Source organism: Tamandua tetradactyla, chromosome 6 (assembly GCF_023851605.1).
Source record: "Tamandua tetradactyla isolate mTamTet1 chromosome 6, mTamTet1.pri, whole genome shotgun sequence".
NCBI classification, from domain to species: domain Eukaryota; kingdom Metazoa; phylum Chordata; class Mammalia; order Pilosa; family Myrmecophagidae; genus Tamandua; species Tamandua tetradactyla.
In genome coordinates this window covers 154224910-154251199 of record NC_135332.1, presented here as the reverse complement: position 1 = coordinate 154251199, position 26290 = coordinate 154224910, and the positions used below count along the sequence as shown (strand labels likewise).

The window sequence follows — 26290 nt, the reverse complement described above, 5'->3', positions numbered from 1 at the left end:
AGTAGAGCTGGCGGTTTACACAGAGGAGGTCATTCTTGTAATAACGTGAGCTAGAGGAGAATTGAGAGCTTAGACTTAGGCAGCTTCTTCCCAGGTTACCCAACCTGTCCTGCTTTGGAAAAAAAAAAGGGGGTGGGTGGGTAGAAGGGCACTTTCTAACCACCAGAGTCTGGAATCTAACATACTACATTCAAATCTTCATCCCACCATTTTATTCTGTCACCTTATGTTCACCATCTGTAAAATAGGTTGTTGTGAAGATTAATCAAACCACAGCATGCAACATGCCTAATGTTGTATCTGCCACGAAGTAATTCCTCAGTAAAGGCTACTGATGGTTATTTTCAGCTTTGAAAATGGATGTCACCAATTTTATGCACTTCATTTGTAGGAAAACCCAAAAACTCTCGCACAGAATGTATTTGTGTTTATGTTGAACAAAAGTATAGCATGTTGTGCTATCCCCATTCATATAAAGCAAGAGGAGGGCACTCTGACAGACATATGAATGGACAGCTGATGGCTTGACAGTGAAGAAAGAAATAGAAAATATGAAAGAGCAGACAGAAGACCACAAAAAAAGCATTGCTCGGTCTGGAGGCGATTTAAAGTGTTTTAGGCCATTACCAGCTTTAAATGCTTTGTAGCACTTGGCACAATAATTGATGTTATAAAGCGGATTGAGTCATGGTGATGGCAGAGTTGGCAGAAAATTATGGGTTTGCAGATATAAAAATGTGTTAAGCATTTTAAAAATATTTCCATAGAATAAAAAAAATAATTTTAGTACTAAATGGGAAGCTTTTAGTAATAAGGAAATTTTCTGCATTTCTTTTCAAGGCATTAATTTTCTTGTAACAAATAGCTCACTGTTACAATCAAAGGTCTTTCAGCAGCAGACCTCAGCCGAAATGTAGGCTATAATCTGTTTCAGATATTGAAAGGCCTATGAAACTATCTGGAAGTTGTAGGTTTACCATAAATCATGAAAAAAAAAATGCAGCATTCCCATTTACCACCCCCAGCATTAGTACTTTGCATTAGTGTGGTACCATTGTTACAATTGATAAAAGAATATTATCAATTTACTGTTAACTACAACACATTACTTACAATAGGGTTCACTATGTTGTATGGTACTATGCTTTATCTTTTAATTTTTATTGTGGTGTCATATATACAACCTAAAATTTCCCCTTTTTTAGTTCAGTGGTAGAATTCTCACCTGCCATGTGGAGACGTGGATTTGATTCTTGGTCCGTGCACTTCCCAAAACAAGCAACAAAGAAAAATTCAACAAATGGTTCTGCAATAACAGGATTCTCGTATGGAAAAAGAATAAATTGTGACCCCTGCCATACAGCATACAAAAAAAAGTTCTGCTTTTAACCACATCCACATATATAATTTAGTGCTTGTAATTACACTCACAGTTCTGTGCTACCATCACCACCATCCGTATGCAAACTTTACAACTTTGCAACCCAAATAGAAATTCTGCAATTAAACATTAACTCCCTATTTCCTACTCCCAGCCCAGCCCCTGGTAACCTTTATGCTAGATTCTAACTGTATAAGTTTGCTTATTCTAATTACTATTTATCAGTGAGATCGTACAATATATGTCCTTTTGTATCTGGCTTATTTCACCCAACGTGATGTCTTCAAGGTTCATCCATGTTGTCATGTCACTCAGAACTTCATTCCTTTTTTGGTGGGGGGGGGGGGGGCATCGGCAGGCTCCAGGAATCATACTCAGATCTCTGGCATGGCAGGCAAGAATTCTTCCACTGAGCCACCGTCGCCCCTTCATTCCTTTTTAATGCTGAATTATCCTGTTGTATGTATATACCACATTATATTTACTCATTCATTGGTTGATGGACATTTGGCTACCTCCGTCTTTTGACAATTGTGAATGATGCTGCTAAGAACATTGGTGTGCAGATATCTGTTGAGTCCCTGCTCTCAATTCTTTCGGGTATCTATCTAGTAAAGGGATTCCTATGCTTAGTGAGGAACTGTGAAACTATCTTCACTGTAACATTTGCATTTTACATTGTCACTGGCAATGAATGAGTGTTCCTGGTTCTCTGCATCCTCTCCACAACTTGTAATTTTTTTTTTTCATAATAGCCATCGTAATGGATGTGAAATGGTATCTCATTGTTGTTTTGATTTGCATTTCCCCAATAGCTAATGACATTGAGCATCTTTCCATGGGCTTTCTGGCCATTTATGTATCCCCTTTGAACTAATGTCTATTCACATTTTTTGCTTATTTTTAATTTGGGTTGTTTATCTTTTCATTTTTGAGTCATAGGATTTCTTTATGTATTTTGGATTTTTAACCCTTATCGGATAATATATTTTCCAAATATTCTTCCATTTTGTAAGCTGTCTCTTCATATTGATGATAAAGTCCTTTGATACACAGTTTTTCATTTTGATGAGGTCCTGTTTATCTATTTTTTCTTTTGTTGGTTGTGCCTTAGGTGTAAAGTCTAAGAAACCACTCCCAACACAAGAGCTTAAAGATGCTTCCCTATGTTTTCTTCTAGGAGTTTTATAGTCCTGGTTCTTATATTTAGGTCTCTGATCCATTTTGAGTTAATTTTTGTATATGGTGTGAGGTAGGGGTCCTTCTTCCTTCTTTTGCATGTGTATATCCAGTTCTCCCAGTACCATTTGTTGAAGAGACTATTCTTTCCCAACTGAGTGGACTTGGCAGCCTTGTTGAAGAGCATTTGGCCATAGCTGTGAGGGTCTATATCTGAACTCTCAGTTTTATTCTGTTGGTCTATAGATCTATCCTTGTACCAATACTGTGCTGTTCTGACCACCTTAGCTTTGTAATAAGCTTTAAAGTCAAGAAATGTGAGTCCTCTAATTTCCTTCTTCATTTTCAAGATATTTTTGGCTATTTGGGGCTTCTTACCCTTCCGAATAAATTTAATAATTGGCTTTTCCATTTCTGCAAAACAGCTATTGGAATTTTGATTAGGATTTTGTTGAATCTATAAATCACTTGGGGTAGAATTGACATTTTAATAATATTTAGTCTTTGAATCCATGAGCATGGACTGTGTTTCCATGTATTTAGATCTTTCTGACTTCTTTTATCAAAGTTTTGTAATTTTCTGCGTATAAGACCTTTATATCCTTGGTTAAATTTATTCCTAGGATATATGATTTTTTTGGTTGCTATTGTAAATGGAGTTTTTTTCTTGATTTCCTCCTCAGATTGCTCATTACTAGTGCTTAAAAATACCACTGGTTTTTGTGTGGAAATTTGAATTAAAAAAAATATATCTGTTATTGAGTACTGACTATCTTAGACAAAATTCCAAGCACCTTACCCATTTAATCTTAATATCTATGCAAGACAGGGCTATAATTATTCCCTGTTTTATAGATGGGGGAACTGAGGCACAGAGAGGTTAAGAAACTCATCCAAAGTCACACAGGTCATAAATGGATTTTAAACAGGGCAGTTTGGTTAACTCTTAACTACTCCATCAATTGTGAGGTCTGCCTTCAAAGGGAACATTTTTAATTGCAATTGGGGAGTGGTAATAATTGAGAAAAATGTATTATTATAAAGCAGGAATTACTTTTCTATAAAATTTAAGCCTTAAAAATCCTTATTAATTCTTATAAATTAGTTGATATAGTCTATATACAGATATTGTCGACTGTTGATGATTTCTTTAGTACATTCAATGAAGAACAGAAAGTTGGAATACGTAAGGTTATTTGGATGGAGATCAGTTAAATAAACCATAAGGATATGAACATCAAAGGAATGCTGAGGCCTTCAGTCTTTTCCACTTCATTATAAACTAATCCTTTTTCAACTGTCAAAATGTTTCATATGGCTGTTTTGTGTGTCATGACTACTTTCTTAAACAAAGATCAGTAAACTTTGTCAACTTAAGCAAGAATTTTTACGTTTATACCCAAATGGATTTCTGAAACGTTCTCTCAGGTCAGAAGAAGGAATCTTCACACAGTATACACAGAGAAATGTTCTGCGATTGACTATTTTTCAGTCTATCACTTTTCCCCAACAGGGACCAAACTGGTAAAACAACTCTTGAATGTGACGAGGGGACTTGAGTGTTTGTCTTTGTGCCAGGGTGATATATTTGCTCTCATGCCTTTTTTTCAGTCTGTGCTTTTGATGATGTACCCAATCAATGTCATGGTGCCAAATGGCCCTTGAATAGTTAGCCCCTAAGAATTAATGATTTATAATCCTCTTCTTCCCAAAGGTAACTGTCATCCAAATCCTGAATCTACTAGGATTGATTGCACGTGCAGTGTTCTTAGCCACTGGTTTGGGGCCCGGCCAAATGCTGACTTAGTTCTCTAATGTGTTGAGAAGAAAGCATTATAAAACCTCTTGGACAGAGCGGAAGCTCCAGCAGACCACATATCCACCATTAAACATATTTAACCATCATTAGCATATCAGAAATAACCCTGGAAACTCTTTTTACACATGCATTTATAAGCCAAGCGATGTAAATCATGCAGCAGATACTTTCGGTAGGAGCCCCCCTCCGCCCACCCTTATTTGAGGAGAGTTTAATGGAGAGACTATCTGAGAAGGTCTTGCCAGGGATAAGGGAATTTAACAAGGAATGGTGGAATACCTGGCACTGGCAGCAGTTTGGAGCCATTCCCGTCCTGGGCCTAAAGGTGAAAGAGGAGGGTTGAGATACCCAGAAACCAGAGGGGAGAATGTATGTGAAGGACTGTGGACTTTGGGAGAAGCAGCAGCCATGGCAGGGAAGCAGCCAGAGGGAGAAACGCCATGACCTCACTGTCCTGTTGTGTGACATTTTAATGCTACTCCTTTTAGTCTCTGCTGTTGATGTTCCTTTTAGGAAATAGGGTTATTTACAAAAAGTTTTTCTTGAGCAGTTTAGTATGACCATTTGGGAAATTCATTGAGTTAAAATTTTCTACCGCCTAAGCCTGTGCCTCACAGCAGCAGAAAGGCGGCAGCACGCCACGTCGATGCAGATCCTGGTTCAGTGAGGTAACCTTCAGGAACCTGGCTGCCATGGGCTTACGTTCCAAGGTGCATGGATTAGAATGTTTGTGACCCTGCAGAAAGGTTATTGCTATCTGAGTGTGATGGAGAGAGAACTCTCACTATAGAAGAACAATCTGCTAAATCTAGGATTAAATCCAGGTTGTTCATTTATGAACTTTTGTTCGTTCAACAAATATTTATTAAGCATTTACTGTGTGCCAACTCATGGTTCCAGGCACGAAGGGCAGAGGAGCAAAAAAAAACAGACAAGATGCCTGCTCTCATGGAGCCTACCTTCAGCATAGGGAGACGAATAATAAACACACAAGATGAGTTCAGATAGTGACAAGTAAAACGAGGCCATGACTGGGGAGGCGGCAGGGGAGTGTCGGGGGAGATGACATGTGAGCTGAGAGCTGAGCCCATCCCTTCATGCTTAGGGCAGGCTTGGGAGAGGGATGCTGTGGAAAGAGCAGTGAGTTAGGGAGAAGGCGGGTAGCAACTGAGATCTTGATTGTTAGAGTAAAGAGAAGCCTTTGGAAGGTTTAAAGAAGAGAGATTATGATTTGTCTTATAGATTTGAGATTCCTCCGGAGCTTGGATTATCAAAAGGTGAAAGTAGAAGCAGGATCATTAAATTTAGGAAGCTATGGAGTACTCAAAGCAAGAAACTGTGATAGCTTAGCCTCGGATGGAGACAGTAGACACAGAAAAAGTATAGAGACACTAGAATATGAAGGCACCCCCTCCATTTTCCCAATGAAATTTAAAAAAAAAATTTTTCGCTAATTCAAAAAAATCCTTAGAGACATGGATGAAATCATTGGTAGGCAATGGGATTCTTTTTCTGTGAGTCAAACATACTTATTTAAATTCTATTATTAATTTAGAAACATTACTTTTAAATTCATATTTCATAAAATAATTTTATTCAGTCTTCTGCACCCCTAGGGCTACTTTTTAAATTATCTGACTTTTCTAAGGAAATCATCTTCATTCCTACCCAGTTTGTTTGTGATAAAACAATTTGGAACCCATTTTCTCATGGCTCTCCTTGGATCTTTTTCCCAGTCTACAAGTCCTATGAGGATATTAGTTAAGTTGCTATAACAAAGAGGCCACAGGTGACGAGGTTAAAACTAGACAGGAATGTGTCTCTTGCCAAACAGCACATAGGTACTTGGGTGGTCTGGGGTGGGAGGCAGCTGTACCACTTGAACACTTGGCTCTGCCTTGTGGGTCCAGGTTAGCTGACATCTACCAGGCAGAAGGAAGGGGAAAGGACCCGGGGGCACTCGCCAAGTCATTTTAAGGTCAAGACCCAGAAGTGGTCATTTCGAATTGTATACCAGTACTCTTAGTGACATCGCCAGCCATTATTTTGGAAAAGGTGGAGAGTGAAGATTAGTAGACAGCCTGCATGCTGTCAGAAGCACCTGGTGTACAGTGTTGGGGAAGTCATCTTTTCATCCTGTAGACTGTAGATGAACAGGAGCATCCTTTGCTATCCAAAACTATTCTCTTCCTGAGTTAAGATGGCAAGGGATGTCTGTTTTTGTGATCTCGCCTACTTAAGCACTGACTATATTGTTATTTAAAGTGATGGAATCATACCATGGGAATAATTGAAAAATCTGTTTTTGAATGTTTTTCCCTCCTTTATTTTAAACCAGCCCATCAGTTGACCTCTGAAGGCAGCTGAAACTAGATGGATTGAGGTCAATTCAGACCAGTGTGTCTTTCTCAAATGGCGTATTGTTCAAAGAAGGTAATTAAGAGGAGCCTTATAATAAGGGGCTTTGGAAGACTCTAATCTAAGGAGATATCTTCTTTTCTGAGAGGTAATTGTGGGGAGGCAGTAACTCACTTATATTGAGTCATTGAAGTAGAGTTACCAGCTCAACTGCAGAGTGTTGGAGGGAAGAGAGTTGGAGGCAAGGAGTTTCTTTTGTAACATAAGGATATGTTTTCTTTTCCCTCAAGTATAAAATAGGGGAATAATTAACACATATTTTTCAGTTTGCTCTGAGAATCATGAAAGGTCTTGGGTATATAGCCAAGTATAGGCACTACATAGAAACTATACACCCTTCAGATGTAAACAAGCACATCCTGAATCTTTGCAAAAATTGGTGTCAGCATTTGGCAGGAGGCCGTGTTTATAGTGACAGTGTTTGTCTGGAATGTGGAATGTTCTCAATAAATGGTTACTGTCATTCTTGTTAGGAGAATGGAGAAAGGTTCACAAACAGTACAATCTTAACTCACTTGAATATCTACTCACCATCTCTTCTACCTTGGTCCTATTTTATCACAGGTGCCTTCTTAGTAAGAATTTTCCTTACCTAAAGGATTCTTTGAGGGAGGTTTAGTAAACATGTTCACGCTGAACAAACTCTTATTTGGAAGGGATGTCAGTTGTTGTCCCAGAGAGCCCCAGGTTCTATTTTCTCTCCTCTCTCTCCTGTTCGTCTCTGCCAGACAGGGCTTAGACGTGCCTTGCATTTTTGAATAGCTGGACTTCATTGGAGTATACCAAACATTTTCTTTAAAACATCATATGCACGCCATTGAATTTAGGAATGTATGGGGTTTTGATATAATTTATTCCTTGCTGATTGGGTTATTAAAATCATATAATGATAATAAGCATTTTGCTCCAACATCGTCAAAGGATTACCCTGACTGTTCTGTAGGTATTTACTTCTGTTTGACAGTTTGGTATTTCCACAAATGCTCTGAGTCCGTTCATGAGGGCAATGGTTTCATTTGAAATGCTGCAGTCATCAGAGAGAAGCTCCCATGCTCTTCCCTGATAGGTTGGCTTTCCCTCTGCCTCCTGTTGCTATGGTGCCCGGGCAAAGTAACTTCCTTGCCCTGCACAGGCAAGAGGCTCCGTCTCCATGGATACCCCACTCTGAGTCTGTGTTCCACTGAGAGATGAGCTGCATACCCTATATTTCTGCAAAAGAGCATACTCCAGCCTGTGGAGGGAAGCTGTTTGCAGACGCAGTGTTTGTCATGAAAGTCTACGGAGCTTCCCTTCCAAGTAAGTAGTATTATCACAGTAAGTAAATAATTATATTAATTCACAGAGGATATGTTCTTTTTTTTGTATGTGCAAAGTTGGTTGTGGTCAGATTAAGATGCAGCCTAAAAACACGTTTCCAACTCCACCTTTCAGATATTCTGAATACAGAGTCTGTAAATAAACTTTAAATACACACACACACATATTTATGTAAATATTCTCTGTCATATGTGGATCTGTTTGTACACTTTGACGCCCTCATGAAAGGGATTGACCATGAGCAATGCTTGCATTTTAGAATGCTTTTCTAACTGTGAGCATTTCATGTTGCCTTGGTAAATGCAAAGCTTGGTCTTACCCAGTGGTGTGCCATGGGAATAGATGAGAACAGCCACAATTAATGCTAATTGGCCCTGCACATAGTTTGCTGTGGGCCTCTGTGTAGACTGAGACATGATGTATTTATTCTCAAGAGGTAGCCTGCTCATGTGGCTAAGAAAGGGAGTACCCATGTCTGCCAGTTCACCATGAAAACTATTGAGCACTTCTTTCTAACCAGTTTTAATTTACTTTTCTCACATGGCATCAAAGTAGAGATTCTGAAACTCTTCATGTCCATGGAATTGAGATGTGGAATATTTTTGTTTTTATTAACTGATTGCTCCGACACTTCTTTCACCGTACATTCCAAGTGCATAAAAGTTGGGTTTGCAATATTGTAAAACCCATGCATGAGTCATCTTAAAGAGCTTTTCATCTGTGGGGAAGTGATTAATGCCAGTGGTGCTAAAATTCATTAGTAGAAACAAGAGAAGGACTATACATATGGTAACCCCACTTCTATTTCAATAACTTTAAGTCGTGTAAAAATTAAACATTTTAGACTGTCCAAAGTAGATAGCTGGTACCTAGCAGCTCTTTAAAAAAAAAAAAAAGAAAGAAAGAGAGAAACCTATGTTAAGCTGATATGAGAGATTCATTTTTTTTGTTTTTTGGCAGGGCAGGCACCAGGAATGGAACCCAGGTCTCCAGCATAGTAGGCAAGAACTTTGCCACTGAGCCACCGTGGCCTGCCCGAGATTCATTTTTATGTCATATAAAAGATTGCGCACAACACATTGCACTAGATTGTGAATTACTTTTTATTTTCTATACTCACAGCCATTCAGGCAAAGGATAGCCAGTCAGATGTTACCTTCCCCACCCTTTAGTCATGGCTCCATTTTAACTGCCCAATATGGGGAAAAGGTCTTACGCTTTGAGAATATGAATATACTGGTGATTGTTCTGGCTCTGCCTTTGTCCCTGGGGTCAAGCTTTGGGTCACTGATTAATATTTTATAAATGTAATTCCCATTGGGAAATGGAGCACAGGAAACACACAGGTGCATCCATGAACTCTGTGGAAGATCATGGGTTAAGAGAGCTGGAAACAGTGTTGGTGATGCTTTCCTCAAAGTCTTTCACCTCATCAGTAGTAGAAAGCTCATTTCCCTTTCTGAATGCATCTGCAGTGAATTCTCCAGCCTATCTCTGAAAATCAGAAATGGGACTTCTTTATACCTTAACATAACCTCCTCCCTCTGTAAAACTTTGCTTTCTCATTTGTAAAGTTAAGATAATAATATAGTACCCATCACACAGGCTGCTTTGAAAAATTCAGTGACATAATCAGTGACATGTGGCATGCAGTAAGTGTTAGCTGCTGTTGTATTGTTTTTACTATAAACATCATGTTCATCATTTTTTCAATGCCTACTAGTCAAGGAAGGCTATAACTAGTAACTAGAACAAATTTTCAGTTCTTTTCCATTCAGCCTATCAGATTTCCCATCAAATGCTTACTAAGAATTATGCTTGTGGGAATTACGGGATTCACTATACACAAAACTGTAGCTGACAGAAAAGTGGGATATACGGTCGTGTTTTTTTTTCCAAATCTGTGGCTTTACGCTTTGCCAAATAACTCTCCATATATATAATAAAATATTTGTCAATTAATCTGCTGCCACTAATAAACAGTTTGTGGGAAAATACAGTGGACATATAGGATAAAAGGGGCTAGGCCATAGCATAAGCCTAGTTCATATTTGTAACTTGAATTAAAAATGTGGCATTAAAATCTAGGTTCAGATTAATTTTAAGCTCACTTCCTCTCCTGAGTGGATTTCCACTTTAGTTCAGAATACAGCAAGTGTCATTTTTTGACAAAAGAGTAATTTCATGAAGTTGAAGTTTGAGGAAGGATGGGAGAGGGAGCGAAGGAAAATGATTGATTAATCTGTATAAAAATAGACTCCATGCTGGGACTTTTCCTTTTGCACTAATCTTATATGACATCTGAGCCAAGGAAAATATAAAACTGATGCCATATGTGCAGAGCCTGCTGGTGCTGCCTTTAAAACGCATGAGGAATTGACCCAGTTTATGCTTTGCGTTTTATTTTTATTTTAATGTCATTTTCATTTTCCATTTCTTCTTTCTGGCACATTCTCTTCCTTCCATCTGTTTGCCCTGGAAAGAACGTGGCATGTGCAACAAGGACTAAACCAACTCACTTGAATGAAAAAAAGGGGGAACATTTATTTGTATGGTGTAGTTTAAAAAGAGGCCTCTAGGATTTGGGAACTTGGAATCAATGTATGTCCATACACACTAAATGCATTTTGCTGAACATAATCTCAGCTGCAGTATATCACTCAGATGATCTAACCAGAATGAGCCTTCTATTGAAATGGTTCAAAAATTAAATCCTTAGCAACATCCCCACTGGCGTGATGACCTTTTATTTGTATTCTATTGGTCTGAAACCCAAATAATGCCCTGCTTTGTTTCCCATTGTTATCAGTCATGCATGCACATGCTCTCATGGTGTGCTAGTTGTCAAGTGCTTGTTAGGAACTTGGTGCTGCTGTCACGAGTTCTCCTTTTGCTGACATCTGGGGAGCATTTAGAGATCTCGTTTTGTTTTTTTCTGAGTTCGTTTTTGTTAGGGTGAGTTTGTGGAAATTTCAGAGGAAGGAGAGTCTTGTGTGGCTGCATCACTATTCAGGGACGTGGGTTCCCCCTGTGTATTTGCTTCTTATACTCACCCTGTGGCCAAGCTAGGAAGGCTCTACAAGCCTCTGCTAGGAAGATCGGAACTCAGCTGAGACTCATGGCAGGCCTGACTGGTCTCCAGAGACGGAGGCTGTGCCTGAACCTGATACTGGGTTCCTGCCTGACATCCAATGCTTTTCCCATCACAGTGGCAGGTGTGAAGGGTCCAAGCCACAGGTTGAGATGCACTCTGCACACAGAGCTATGGTTTAGGACGTTGAGATTGCACCATCTTCTTGTATACTGCCAAGGCCAGTGACCAGGGATAATCAAGGGTTTTTCTCTTTCTTTGCAAAGCTGGAAAGCTCTTGAGCTTTGGTTAGGATTCTCTAACTCAGCATTTCCACCCTTCCTCTTCTCTTAAGACTCAGCCACCATTTAACAGAACTGAACCCCATAATGATAACTCATCTGTTATTTGACTAATATTTATTGATTGCCTACTGGGTTCCTGGCTATGAGTCAGGCACTGGCTCCCAAGTGAACATGAGATCCCTCTCCATGTGTTATGTGTTTTCAGGGAAGTAAGGGTTCTATGGGTGCACAGAGAAGGCATGGATCGCCAAGGAAAGTGATGCTATATTAATGTGTATAGGAGGTAAAACCGGGAATTTAAGAGACTCTTGGGGATCTGAACTGTACATGCCACTATTGTGAACTTAAATGCTGTCTACTCCCTTTGAGGTTTTTTTAATTCTACTGTTATAATCACATTATACTTAAGTATTTTTTAGATGGCTCTTTAATAGGATATGTGGCCTTAGGACAAGGTTCATGTTCTTTTCCTTCCTTCCTTTTTCTCTTCCTTTCTCTCTTTCCTTCTTTCTTCCTCATTTTAAATTCATTTTGCTGCTTCCTGTTTTTCTTTTAAATATTATCTGTACAATGTAGTGCATGAAAATAATATATATGACATATATTTAAGCTCTGAAGTATAATGATAAGGCATCCCACCTTTCCACTTTAAGAAATACTACCAAAGAAGCTGCCTGTGTTCTCCTCGCAAATCCTATTCTCTGCCTCCCCCAAGACGTAGCCACTATATTGAAGTGTGTTTTTTATCATTTTCTTGCACTTTAAAAATAATTTTATCCCCACATATATGTTTACCTAAACATACGTTAACCATGAAAGGTCCTGGAGCCACATTTCTTCGCCCCTCTGTTCCCCATAATTAGCACAGTGCCCAGAACTCAGTAGGTCCCCAGCAGATGTTTGTGAATGGAGGGAGATGCCTCAGAGCCTAGAAGAAATTTCTGGGGTTCTATATGCCAGAGCAGCTACAGAATTCAACTTCAATGAATTTGTTGCTTTTGAGCCTTGTTAATTTTTTTCTTTTGGGCTGTTTGTAAACTTAGGCTATAGAAGTTAATCACATCCTGTTTAATCACTTGGGGGTATTTTTAAACTACCATTTCCAAACCCTGCTGATCCTCTGCTGTTTACTGCTCCACAGATACTGCAGTGGTCCAAAAGAGAGTGGCCTTAATTTGTTTTTTTCTTTTGAATTGTCGGCCTTGCTTTTTTATTCTGTTTTGTTTTTCATAGAATACTGTGGGTGGGGTGGGGAGATGCAGAGAGAGGAGGAGTGGAGGTAGGTAAGAGAACATTGAGCACTCTTGAATTTGAAAGTTTGCTTGTGCAGAGGCAGTGCAGAGTAGCTGGGCAAGCAAAGAGTTGGCCTGGGATAGTGTGCTCAGTGCCAGTCTTCACTGAGGGTTGATCCTGGGGAAAGTTCCATTAAACAATTCCATGGAAACGCAGAGCGTAATTTGTATGCAGTGCATAACCTAATCATGAGTGTGCATCATTCTTGTTAAGTGCTATAAACTACACAAGAATAAGTAGAGAACTTCTGGGGAGGGGGGCTGGGAAAGGAGCATTCAGAAACACTTTGTTCAAAAACTTGATTGTTCAGATTTTTTGCAGCAGTTAGGCACAGGTTTGAGTTGAAATGCTGCAGCTTACGGTGGAACGCCTTTTCTCATCAGGGTGCAGTGACTGCGGTGAGAGTGCATTGTCCCAGGTGTACATCCCCTCCCCCCGGGCCGGTGCTGGGCTCCATGCACCTTGAACAGGTGTCCCAGGGCGGAAGCAGAGAAGCTGTCACCCCCTGCCTTGAACCCACTTTCCTCAGAGCCCAACCCAACACTGATCCAGAATTCTCTCAGTTGTGCTCCCAAGCTTTCTTCTGGAAATATTTCCATGTGACTCCGCTATCCCTGCTCCCCTCCTCACTTTAGTTCCTGGAACATACATCTGAATTAAAACAAACCCAACTAGGCCTTCTGTTTCTCCATTTGCTTTTGTTCTCACACCCTTTTCAGAGGCCAGAAATTACCAGAATTTACCCAGTGTATTTGTTTTATTTGATTGACTTTTGTTCTTGCAAATAAAAAAATATTTGCATCGAAGGTTACGGCAGTGGGAAGTCTAGCATTGATCTAGGGGTGTTTCAACCCGTTCTGATAAGATTATTCCATTTTTCACATATTCCCCAGACAATATGAAACACAATTTTTCCTTTCATTTGACTGATGCAGTACCCATTTGGTTACTTTCCCCCTTTGGTCATGGGGCAAAGGTGCCTATCTTCATTTAATTGTTCATCCATGTCAGTAGCCTTTACAGTCAAGCTTATAACATAAGATGATGGTGTTACTGAATGCTTAACTTCATACTTTTCTTGTTTTAAATCCTTTCGTTCACCTGGAATTTTAAACCATTAAGAACCTATGCAGTTGATTTTGGGAACCTTGGAGCTATATGGCAAGGAACTCTGAGGCCAGGACTCTCATCCCTGAATTTATGACCCTCTCGTAAGTCTTAGAATCACCTAAATTGCCTTCCAGCCTCCAGTCTCTCCCCCAGATATTGCTGCCAATATCTTCAGAAAACATCTCTGTTCGTATTAGCACCACATTGAAAACACATGACGGCTCCCTGTTAACTTCTGAGTCCATGCCCTTAGCATAGCTTTTACAGTCCAGCTCATAGGTTACAGCTCACTTTTTTGGCTCCATTTCCCATCTGATCACTATACTCCAGCCAAACCAGTATCTCAGTGTATTCCGAACAGTCCTTGCATTCCTTATACCATCCATCTATGGTCTATTCCCTCAACACCTCTCAACCTTGTCCATGTTCTCTCTTTTGTTCAAGCCCCTTCTCAGGTGGCCTCCCTTCCATCACATATTTCCCTGCCCTTTTCCCTCACTCAGGGGAGTATTTTTTGCTCCCCTGTATTCCTTTGGTTTCCTGTCTCTCTGTATTGCACTGATCCTATTCTGTCTTGTATCCTAGTCCTTTGTCTTATGTGGCTCATCTCCTATTGGCAGGAGCCTTGAGCACAGGGACTTGGCTTCTCCATGTTTCCCCCACAGCGTCTTAGCCATCTGCAAGGCTTAACACCTATTTGAAATAGACTAAATTTGAATGTTATCATCTTGATTTCCAATTCCTTGTGAAGTCTGATCACAAGGTACCAAACAAAGAACGCAAAGAAGAAAGCAGAATCTGGATTGGGACACACCAGCTATGCTCTTTACTAGCTGTGTGACTCGGGGCAAGTCTCATCAACACTTAGAACCTCAGGATCCTCGTCTTCACCCTATATGTCTTTGAGAGTATTAAAGGAAATGACAGATGCAGAATTCTTGGCAGAGTAGGCTTTTAATATGCAGGGGGTAGTAACATGATTCTCTGACTCTGTCATTTGGTGTACTAGTTTTCCCTTCAAGGTTGTGTAATCTATCCTCTGCCGACAACACCATGCCTTCCGTGTTTTCATTGATGTCATTAATAAAGCATGCTAAATAGGAGCAGGGCAAGGACAGGAGCAGGTGACACGTTACTAGAGATTTCCCTCGAGGTTGACAGGTGATCTCCTAGTCAGTGTCCATTGGGTACTGACCTCTGCTCTCATCCAGTGCACGCATGTCAACCTTCATAAAGCATCCTAAATGTTTTTGTTAAATGTGTTACTGGATTCCAGATATGCGATTTATGTGACAGCCCACAATCATAGCTTCATCAGAGAAGGAAGTGAGAATTGTTTTTCATAACTGGTTCTCAGTGAACTCCTGCTGGCTTCTGTGTGTCTTTTCTACAATTTTGCTGGAGATCAGTACCAAACTTGGCAGTTTGTCATTTTCAGAAGTCATCTTCTTCCCTGTTTTAATAACTTGTTTTGAACTTTCGTCCATCTCCAGCTTGCTAGAATCTTTCTTCCTTTGTGATTTCTTAAAATTTAGTGGTAGAAATTCCACAATCATATCTGTAAATTTTTTCCAGTACCTTTCTTCCCTCATTTAGTGAATATTATTCTCAGTCTGCTGTATGTCCAACATTGGGCTCTGGAATTAAGTCGTGAACAAGACAGAGTTGTTTCCAGTCTGCATCTTTTTTTTTTTTTTTTTTTTGCATGCTAGGATCCTGAGTTGAAAATTTAAGTATTAAGAAATTTGGGCATATCAGATGGAGTTAGGAGTGGGGGAAATATTTTTATCCTGATCGCAAATAACATAATGACAGGCTGTCAGCCCAACCTAAAGCAGCAAGTCGGAGAAAGCCATTGCTGAATGCTGAGGAGGGAGGAACCTTTAATGCTATGAAATCTGTAGGAGCAAAAGCTCCTACTGTGTGCTAAGCCCCACACGGGGCACTGCGTTACAGTGATGAGGCACAAGGTGTACCTGGAAAGGCATAAAAGCAAACAGGCAGCTGCAGTGCAATGTGTTGAATGCTTGTTAAATTCTGGGTGGGGTGAGAGCATAAAGGACAGGCACCTAAACCCCTTCCTGAAGGAAGTGAAGGTCAAGGCTAAATTGAGACCTGAAGAACAATAGTTATCCAGGCCAAGAGAGACAGGAAAATAATTCAAGCAGAGGCAACAGCATTTGAAAACTAGAAATCTGGAGGGTATTGTGCTGCCATCTGGAAATGGTGAGCTGGTCTACTAGCTAGAGGTGGGGTGTGGGCAGGCTAGAGAGAGTATGAAAGGCTTATAAATCAAGCTGAGGAGTTTGGACTTTATCTCAGGGACATGGTGCACCCTGGAAGGGTTTCAACAAGGGAATCACCTAATGAGATGTACGCTTTGGAGCAGTGTGGAAGATGGAGTGCCTGGGCCCCCGAGGAGCAGCTGGGAGCAGCTGGGACACAGTGTGTGGCTGCTGCAATAAATCCAGGTGAGAGATTAAGATGGCCTGAGGTGGAGCATTGGAGATGGGAAGAAGCAGACAGATCACTGAGTTATCAAACAGATTTGGGAGTTAAAAAATTGAAAACATGGATTATGTATTGTTGAGAGTGTGCATAAGGTCACCTGAGTAATTCATAAATATATGGATTATGGATTGACCCAGAGAAATTTGGGTCAGTGGCTCTGGAACCTGGGGTATGGTATTTTTATCAGTTAGTCCAGGTGATACTGATGGAGGTGGTCCTCAGACCACCCCATGAAAGGCCCCATCTGTGAGGCGTTTAAAGTGGCATTTCCTTTTTTTGAACATTTTTAATTGTGAAATATAATATAAATTCAAAAAAGCAATAAATTTAAAGTGCGCTATAACAAGTAGATATAGAACAGATTTCAGAGTTTCATGTGGGTTACATTGCCACAATTTTAGCTTCCACATCTCAGACAGATCCTTCCAGCTGCTCCAAGACCCTGGAGACTAAAAGAAATGTCAGTATAGTGATTCAGCAGTCATAGTCATTTGTTAAATCCTGTCTTCTCTGTTATGACACTTCCTTCTCCTTTGATCCTTCTCCCAATCTTTAAGGGTACTTGGGCTATTCTGTTTCTTTTTCATATTGGAAGGGGCTGTCAATAATAAGGGGCAGGAGGATGGAACTAATATAGGATTGGAGAGGCTGGCCCGGCTCCTCTGGGTTTCAGAATTTATCTGGCCTAGGACCCCATGTGGAGACTGTAGGTCTCTGGAAAGTAATCTTAGTGTGTGAAACTTTTGTAGAATCTCAGCGAGATCCCTAGGTGTTCTTTAGGGTTTACAAGAATGGTTTTGTTTACGGTTTGGCAAATCCAGGTAATTAGCAGTATCTAGTTGAAGCTTGTGTTAAGAGTAGCCTACAGAATAGCCTCACAACTCTATTTGAACTCTCTTAGCCACTGATACCTTATTTTGTTACATTTCTTTTCCCACTTTTGGTCAGGAAGTGTCAATCACACTGTGCCAGGGCCAGGTTCGTCCCTGGGAGTCATGCCCCACATAGGGGGGAGAGTACTGATTTTCCTTGCAGAGTTGGGCTTAGGGAGAGAGAGAGAGGCCATATATGAGTGACAAAAGAGGTTCTCTAATAGTAACTCTTAGACATAATTATAGGTAGGCTTAGTTTCTCCATCACAGAAATAAGTTTCATAATACCAAGACTCTAGCTCAAGGGCCTGGCCTGTTAACTTGGGAATCCCTAATGTTTGATTCAGTATCAGAGATTTTCCAGGTGAGAAAATTTAATAGTTCCATATTTTTTCTCCTGTCCCTCAAGGGACTTTGCCAATACTTTTTAATTATCTGCCCAACATACTTGGGAATATATCCAGGTATTACATTTAGCTATACAGAATTGCAAGACCTTGTTTCCAATTCTTGGCACCATGTATTTAGGTCATTTAACTGAACTGGCCAAACAAGTTAAGTTGGCTTATGTGGTATAGAACATTTATTTTTGACAAAATAAACCTCTCTTCCTTTGGTCTTATATAGTAAGTGAAGTTCTCAAACACAGGCAGTATCATCCTTTACCCTGTATTCCGATTTATCTTAGTCCCAACCAGATGAGCTTCATTCTTATCTCTAATTGAAGTCTGATCTCTTTTTTGGCTTCTTTAACAGTTGCTATATGTAGCAATGCTGACCTTCAGAGCTGTAGAGCTCCAGCTCTGAGTCTTAGATGTCACACAGGTCCCCAAAGTTCCAGGTAAATACCAGGTTATATACATACAGCACAGCATCTCAGAATTTAGAAATAATAATTTAAGCTCAGGAATAAATGTGACTGCTGTAAGAGCTTACAGTCTAGGCCCCAATTTTCTTATAAGTATTTTCTAAGAGAAATGATACAATATTTGTCCTTTTGTTTCTGGCTTATTTTGCCCAATATAATGTGTTCATGGTTCATCTACCTCGTTCGTGCCTCACGACTTCGTTCTTTTTCTGTAGCCACACAGTAGTCCATCATATGTACACCACAGTTCTCCCTTCTGCTTCTCAAAGTACCCTTTGGCCACATCTATCTATTGGGTGTCATGAATAATGGCACCTTAAACATCAGTGTGAAGCTGTATTGCTCTGAAGAGAAAAATAACAGACACACTCACACCACAGAGAAAGTTCAAAACTCCCCTTAACTTTTGTCCCCCCAGCCCAATTATGTAGTACTGTTGTGTTGTAGTGATGTATTCCTGTTAAATATAGACCATAACATGTAATAAGTAGTTTTTCCCATATACCCTTCTATTATTAGCTGTTTATACAAGTATCATACTTTCAAAGTAGTTCATGCAAGAAGTTATTTATATTTGTAGTGCTAATCAGTGAATGGCGTGGCTCTAAACATTTCCTTTCAATCGTATTCACCTTCCATATGACACTATTATTTATAACCCACTAATGAACTACCCTCGGGTCTGTCTGTTCCCATACTTTTAAATTCAATCTCATTAACTCATCAGTACATATTAGGTGACTCGCCCTTCTCTCTGCTTTTGTTTATCTGAGAATGTCTTCATCTCTGCCTTGGTATTGAAAGAGAGTCTTACTGGATTTTAAACCATTGGCTAGTGGTTGTTTTCCTTCAGCATTTTAAGTATTTTAACCACTGCCTTCTTGCCTCCAGGGCTTCTGATAAGAAATTGGCACTCAGTCCTATTGGGATTCCCTTGTATGTAACACGTGTAATTGCTACATTTTCCTCTTGAATTGTCAGCTCTCAGAACTCGCTCCTTATCTTTTGTGTTGGTTAGTGAAATCAATATGTGACAAGGTGTATTATTCTTCATGTTTATATTATTCATTGGTCTCTGAGCTTCTTGAATGTGCATATTTGTGTCTTTTGCTAAGTTTGAAAAGTTCTCTCTCTCATTATTTCTTTGACTGTTATTTCTGCCCCTTTTTTCCTCTTTTCTCCTTCTGGCACTCCCATAATATGTGTATTAATACGCTTTATGGTGCCCCATTGCTGTCTCAGGCTGTTTTTGCTTTTAGTATTTATTTTTCCTTTCTGCTCTTCATCCTGACTTATTTCACATATCTTGTCTTCTACTTTTCTGATTCTTTCTTCTGCCAACTCCATTCTGTTCTTGAAACCCTCCAAGGAATTTTTTATTTCACTTAGTCTTGGTCTTCAGTGCCAGTAGTTCTGTTTGGTATCTTTTTAAAATTTCTCTCTCTTTACGAAGATGCCCATATTGTTCATTCATTGTTTTCCTGATATCCTGTAGTTCTTTCTCTGTACTTTCTTTCATCTCCTTAAGCATTTTTAAGATCGTTTCTTTAAAAGCTTTGTTCAGTATGTCTGCATTCTCATCTTCTTTGTTGGTGTTACCCGTATTTTCATCCTCTTCCTTTGGGTGGGACATCATTTCCTGCTTCTTTGTTTCTCTTGTCTTTTGTTGCACACTGAACATTTTAATATTTTTAAATGTTAACCCTGGGTTTTAGTCCCTGGGATGTCTGTTTCCTGGTTTTGCAATGATAAGACCGAGATTTGTCTTGAGCTTCAGAAGGTCTGCTCAAGGCGAATGCAGTGTGTGTGGGGTTTTCCTTGTCTTTCTGGACTCTGTTTTGCCCTGGACTTTTGCTTATTAGTTGTTTTGGAGTTCCCCCGTTTATAGGAGTTTGATTGTCCCCTCTGATTCCAGGGGCCAAACCTCCCTCTCCCAGTTGTGTGAAGCTGGCAAGGCTTTGTCCCAGACTCTGCCTCTGAAGGTTTTTACACTCCTTTCATTGTCTCGTGCACCTTTTTCCTGAAGGCAAATTCTGGGAGGCGCATCACCCCTGGAAGGACTTTTCCAAGTGGGTATTTCCTAGCCAAAACAAGGCCAGGGACCGACAAATGGGGCACGGACTGCCTCCACAGCTCTTGTGCAGGAGGTCAGCAAGGGCCTGCATCTTTAAATCACTACCGATTGTTTGTAGATGAATTTTCAGTGGTTTCACCATATCCTTTGCAAGATGGAGAAACTTAATGGAGAAAACTATCACTTCCCCTAACTTCTGAAATTCTATGCAGATGTGCTTTCCTTGTGTTTAAGAAATATTTTGGTGTATTTATTATTATGGTGTTTCTCCAGCTGAAATGCATCCCAGCTTCACCATTTACCAGCTCTGTTGCCTTGAACCTTGAACAAGTTACCTGTTCTCTCCTTCCTTCATCAGTTAAATGGGGATAATAATTGTAACTATCTCATAGGCTTGAAGTAAGGCTCAAGGAAGTTGATTCATGTAAAGCACTCTGAACAGTGTGTGGACATAATAAGCTTATTCTGGCCATTAGTGAGTGAGGTGGGCAATCGGTAATAAATTTCTCACTTGTTTTAGACTCGCCATGTAATAAAGGCTTTACCTTCCTATTTAAGCTACACTCCTTAAACAAAAGTTTCTAATATCTGTATAGTACAAATTCTTAGAGAACCTTAGTGTTTAGCATTGCATGTAACAAACATGAGTAATTAGGTTGATACTAGTAATGATAAAAATGTATTACATACTCACTCTATTCCATATTGTGACATTGATGCTTGTAGTAATCCAGAGTGAGGGGCCTGATCTAGAGAGAGACCCCTAGTGATTGCCCAAGGTCACACAGCCATTAAAGGATGGAGCAGGTATTGAGCTCTGGATCCTCTGATGCTAGAATCTGCTCCTAGCCACAGCTGTTAAACGGTATTGTCAATTGCAGGAAGCCTGATTAGTAACACTCGGGAGTTGGCCAAGTAAATCAAGTCAGTGAATCATCATGGATGTGAAATGTGCAAAAAGATTCCCAAAATATGTACTACAGGGTCCATCTTAATTTGAAATTAAAATCAAGCCTGATTCTCTTTCCCAGAGGCTGCCACAAAGGAAGCTGCTCCATGAGGCACCTCAGCCCTCTGGGTGTCTTTAGAGCTGTGGTTCTCAAGCTTGAGGGCTCATCAGATAGACCTGCAGGGCTTTTGAAACACAGATTACCAGGCCTGGGCGCTAGTCCTGCCTCCGCCTGAGCTCCTGACTCTGTGGGCCTGGGGTGGGAACTGAAAATTTGCATTTCTCACTAGCTCTCACCCAGTTCCCAGGTAATGCTGCTGCTGCTGTTTTGGGACCACACTTGTACATCCACTGTCTTAGAGGAATGAGATGAATGCTGACTTTAGGGACAGAGGATGACTTAAATTCCAACCCGTATTTACCTGATCTGCCACACAGACCCAGCTACTTAACTTCGCAGAGACATTTTGAAGTGACAAGTCATCAGCTCCAACATGCAGATGCTTAGATGAACGTCGAAGACAGAAATTGATTGTTTCTTCAGCTTTATTGTTTCTTAAAGCAGAGCAGTTGCTTTTTACTATAGAGACTTTTACACAGTGGCTTCCCCTTCTCCAAAATAGTGGGGCCTGGTTTAAAACTCAAATATTTCTGTCACTTGTGACTCAGACCCAGAGTTTGACCTTAGGCCTGGGCTCTGGGCTGCGTCCGGCACCAGCACACACTCACAAGGAAGTCCCCACCTGCTCCCTTCCTCCCCACCCTGGGACAAGGGAATTTTCCTTCCCCTCCGTAAAGTTATGTGCATAATCCAGTAACTCTGAGTCAAACTCTCATGTTTATGGAATGGTATCCTTGCCAAGGGACAGCAAGGTCATGGAGTGGCCTAAACCAGGCCCAACAGGGCATCAGGTAATTCCTGACCTGTTGGGACTCCTCAGAGGCAGAACGACCCCGGGACACAGGGCCACATTAGGCCAATGTGTTGGACCCTAATACAGGTATATAAAGTAAAGCAGAAATACCAGTTGACTGCCATGTGTCGATTCACCATAATAGTGAGAAGGAAAGTGGTAATGTCTGTAAGGACAGATGATCCACGGAACATTTTCTCTTGTCTTTGGAATACATCACAGTAAATCTGATTTGGTGTTTTGATTTTTTTTCTTACGGAGACTTAAGTCTCTGGAGATGCAAATGCATGTTTATCAGAAAGGAGAAGTTAGATAGATGAGTAACTGTGGATTGAACCCACTTTCTCATTGTCTGGAGGTAAAGAAATAAATTGTGGTATAAGTCGCACAATGGAATACGCATAGCAGTCAAATGAATGAACTTAAAACTATATAAGTAGAATCGTAGCAGTTTAATTTTGGGTGAACAGTCACAAAAGATTGTATGCATTGTGACGGGTAACCTGTTTTAAAAAATTTTAAAGCAAACACAACAAGCAACACAATCTCCTGTTTAGGAATACATACGGATGCAATAATTTTTGTAAAATGGAAAGCGAGGAAATGATGAACAGGGATGGAATGGAAGGACCACACAGGATGAGTAAGTTAGTGTCAACATTCCAGTTTTTGTGATGGGTGGTAGTTTCTTCATTTATTGTAATATTAAATACAAATAGATAAACAAAAATCTAAATGCATAAACAAACCTTTCAGTAAATCAGTACACTGAAGTAGTCTTCCAGGGGCCAATATTGAGTGTGTCGAGAACCAAGGATTGTAGTTAATCCAGTTCTGTGTATCTGAGACACCTATTAAAAAAAAAAAAAGGAAATTGAGAAAGTACCTTTCTGGGTTGTAGAGAAAATAATGAAATGTCGCTCTCATGTAGAAAAATAGTTCCATGCTTGGTTTCTGTGCAACTCTGTATGTCTTGAAGCCTTTGGCGCTTTTCTCCCATCTTTCATCCAGGTTGGTCCAGCTTATGAATAGAGGTCACCAAGGGAGGGCATCAGTGGCCCATTTGGGATTATCTTTAGACTCACTTCAGACAAAATTGTAACTGCTGCACCGCTGGGATAGGGAAAGTGTGCTTTCTCTTCTCTGATATCATCCTCTCTGAGAAAGGTAGCATGTTTTCATGTTTTCTCAGAGAAGAAGTGAGGGTTGGAATTTTAGAAAATAAAGAAGACCTTTATTTATGCCTGGCCTGAAAAACTCTTAGCTTTACTAGTCACATATATTGGGACCTGTATCTTAGCAGATTTTAAGATTAACCTGCCTCCAAGTTTCCTTTATTGCCTCCTTCCCCCTGCTGCCTCTCCTTCCTCCAGTGCTGTTCCCTGCACTAGGAATGCCTGTGTCTACAACTTTCTTTGCACGCCACAGTCTTGAACAGTAATGAATAGTTTCAAAAGCTGGCCCGTGTACCTCCTCCTTCCTTTGTACTCCTTCAAAAAGCTGTTCTTAGAATCCTTCCTCCAGAAGGACCCAGGGAAAAGGACTGCAGGTTTACAAAACCTCTCATCATAGCAGAGGCCAGTCCTTGAGCCAGGGGACTCTGAAGGTCTGAGAAAGGAAAGGAGAAACCCTAGGAGATGTCTTCATCCTCCCAGCAGGAAACAGTGCTGCCCTTTGTTGACCTCTTTTGGCACCTAATTTATGCCCTTCCTAAGGTCGTAAGACCCTTGCCTCTTTCTGAAGGCAGGATTGGGCCCACAGCCTGGCGTTTGTTAGGTGTGTAGAGTGGCAGGGTGTACAGATGAGAATGGATGAAACCTCGCCCCGTGGAAGCGTGGTCTCCCACAGTGTGTGATTTGCAATCCCAGGCTTATGAGAAGCTTCAATAACTAGCTGCCTGTTGTTTTTGTGTGCCTTTCTGTGAAGTTGGAAATTTCAGATAATACAGCTGAGGTCTGAGGTTTTCCTTGTTGATTTGTAACCGAAAGAGAGGAGTAGGCGTCTTGACCACCCTCTGTCTGAACCATCTTCTGTTTGTTTCCATACTTGTTTTGAAACATCTCTTTCCACTACTTTCTGCTCCTAGTCTTCCTCCCTGATTTTGGCCTCACCTGTGTTGGGAGGCATATGTGGTTAAGAGAGTGTCAGAAGAAGAAAAATAGAAATAACAGCAATATTTTAAAGTACTTACTGAATGTCCAACACTATTTTACATGTTTCACATGCACTAATTTAGGAAATTCTTAGAACTCTGTGAGACAGATACTGTTGTTACTCTCCTTTGCTAGATGAAGAAGGTGAGGCACAGAGGGGATAAGCACCTTTCCTGAGGTCACAGAGCTGGTAACTAAGATTATTAACCACATTACTGAGCCATATTACCACATAAAAGGCAGAGAAAGAAAATTTAATGGTGACTGAAAATGCAAGAGGAAAAAATAGCTGATAGATCAAAGCGCTGGCCAAGTGCTGCAAGGCCCAGTAAGTGACTGTGCCTGCTTGCTGTTTAGATGGAGTGAAGGTGAAGGTCATCGCAGCCGTGGCCCCCTGAGCCAGATGGGAGACGTGGCTGCAGTGTGCATTGTGCTGCTTAGGGAGGAAGGAAACCTGTGCAAGCAGGACAGGCCTTGAGTCGCACAGGTGTGCACCCTGGGTGTTGTCACACGGTGGTGCCGGGGGTGACGGAAGCCAGGCAAAGCTGTTAGGTCTTGGAGCCAGTTAAAAAAACATGTGACTAAGTACAGAAGTGAGGCAAAAACGTGTTGTGTTAGAGCCACGTTGGGTGCCTCAGCAGTGACTTGTGAATTATACCACGTCTTTCCTCTCCAGTGGGTGTTTTGTTCCATTCCTGGTCTAGTATTGCATTGCTGAGGCACCACTCCACTGCGAAGACAAGAGTGGAAATTTCAGTGACTCTCCAGAAAGACCCATCGCTGCCTCCCTAATATCCCGGATTTGAAATCAAGATGCAGAGCCTAGCCCTGTCCTGACTTTTTAGTCTGGTTCGTGGTAGCTCATTCCCCATTTTCTCCCACCCCTTCACCACTACCACTCCACCCTGATAATTTCTTCTCACAATAACGCTTCTTTCCGCCTCCTGCCTTTAGGGCCGCTTTTCCCTGATTTAGGTCTTTCCTGCTAGACGTGGAGGGCTGGACCTCATTGTGAGAAACCCTGGATGAATACTTCATAGATAGAAATAGCAAGCTTTCCCAGCTAGCTTCTCAAAGGGATAGAAATTCAGTTCAATTTGGTAAATTTGACAAGAAATCGAAGACAAGGAACATGAAAGGATGTGGGAATTACTTCTGCGAGGATTCACTCTGTTATGACCAGGCCCCCAGGTGATCAGTCGGGATGAAGTCCATGCCCGCTGTGGATGCATCCCTTTTGGGACCCGTCAGTGAGAAGCAGAGGGGAGGGGGCCACCCCTTGAGCCCACCTACCAGATGCTCGTGCTTGATGGTGACGCCGCGTTGAGACAGTGGCTGTGTGTTGTTCCTTGGTACCATTCAGCACCTCTGCCATGGATGTCCCATCCACACCAAGACAGCAAGTGGGGGCTGATGGGATAACCCAAATGAAGGTGTTTCTCTCAGCTGAATGGTGTTCACCCTGGTTAATCTCTCCTCTTAAACAGAGGATTATGAGGACTTCAAAGCATGGGTCACCTGCCCAAGTATCCTAATGCTTTTCAAACCAGCATTTGAGTGTATGAATTTGGCTAGAACCTGCCCAGTTTGGATAACCTGTGCCTGATGTGTAACCCCATGCTTCCCTTCCATCCCTTGAAAATATTTTCAGCCCAGGAATGTGCTTCTGGAGAGCTGTGAAGATATGGGTCACTCTGAAGGGTAAATGCCTCTCTCCCATGTGCCTTGCCCAGTTTCCCTTCCTGGTGGCCTCTCTGTCTCAGTTTCCCTTCCTGGTGGCCTCTCTGTCTCAGCTTCTGCTCACTCACCTTCCACTTCCCATTGGAGAAAACCATGGCAATGGAACAAAAGCTGGAGAGAAAGTCCAGATGACTTTTATCTTTAGGTCTCTCTTCTACACAACATGCTGCACAGTCGCCCATGGTAATAATTAAAACTGCATATTCCTGGGCCTCCACCCCAGACCACGAGTTGGAATTTCTGTGAGTGGGGCCCCAAAATCTACATGATTATTAAACTTCCCAGGTGATCTTATGCAGAATAAAGCTTGGGAATCA

The 26290-nt window shown here is 41.0% G+C and overlaps 1 protein-coding gene across 5 annotated transcripts in view; it reads left to right on the top strand.

Moving 5' to 3' along the window:
- SYBU (syntabulin) overlaps nucleotides 1-26290 on the top strand; it is a 76941-nt gene that overhangs the window by 28701 nt on the left and 21950 nt on the right. Inside the window, exon 1 of one of the 5 annotated variants that reach the window (XM_077167507.1) lies at nucleotides 15998-16363. The exons of the other annotated variants lie outside the window; for them this stretch is intronic. Coding sequence (XP_077023622.1) covers nucleotides 16219-16363 — 145 coding nt within the window. The 5' untranslated portion in view covers nucleotides 15998-16218. Of the gene's footprint in view, nucleotides 1-15997; nucleotides 16364-26290 lie in introns of those variants that run through there. 5 annotated transcript variants of the gene reach the window in all.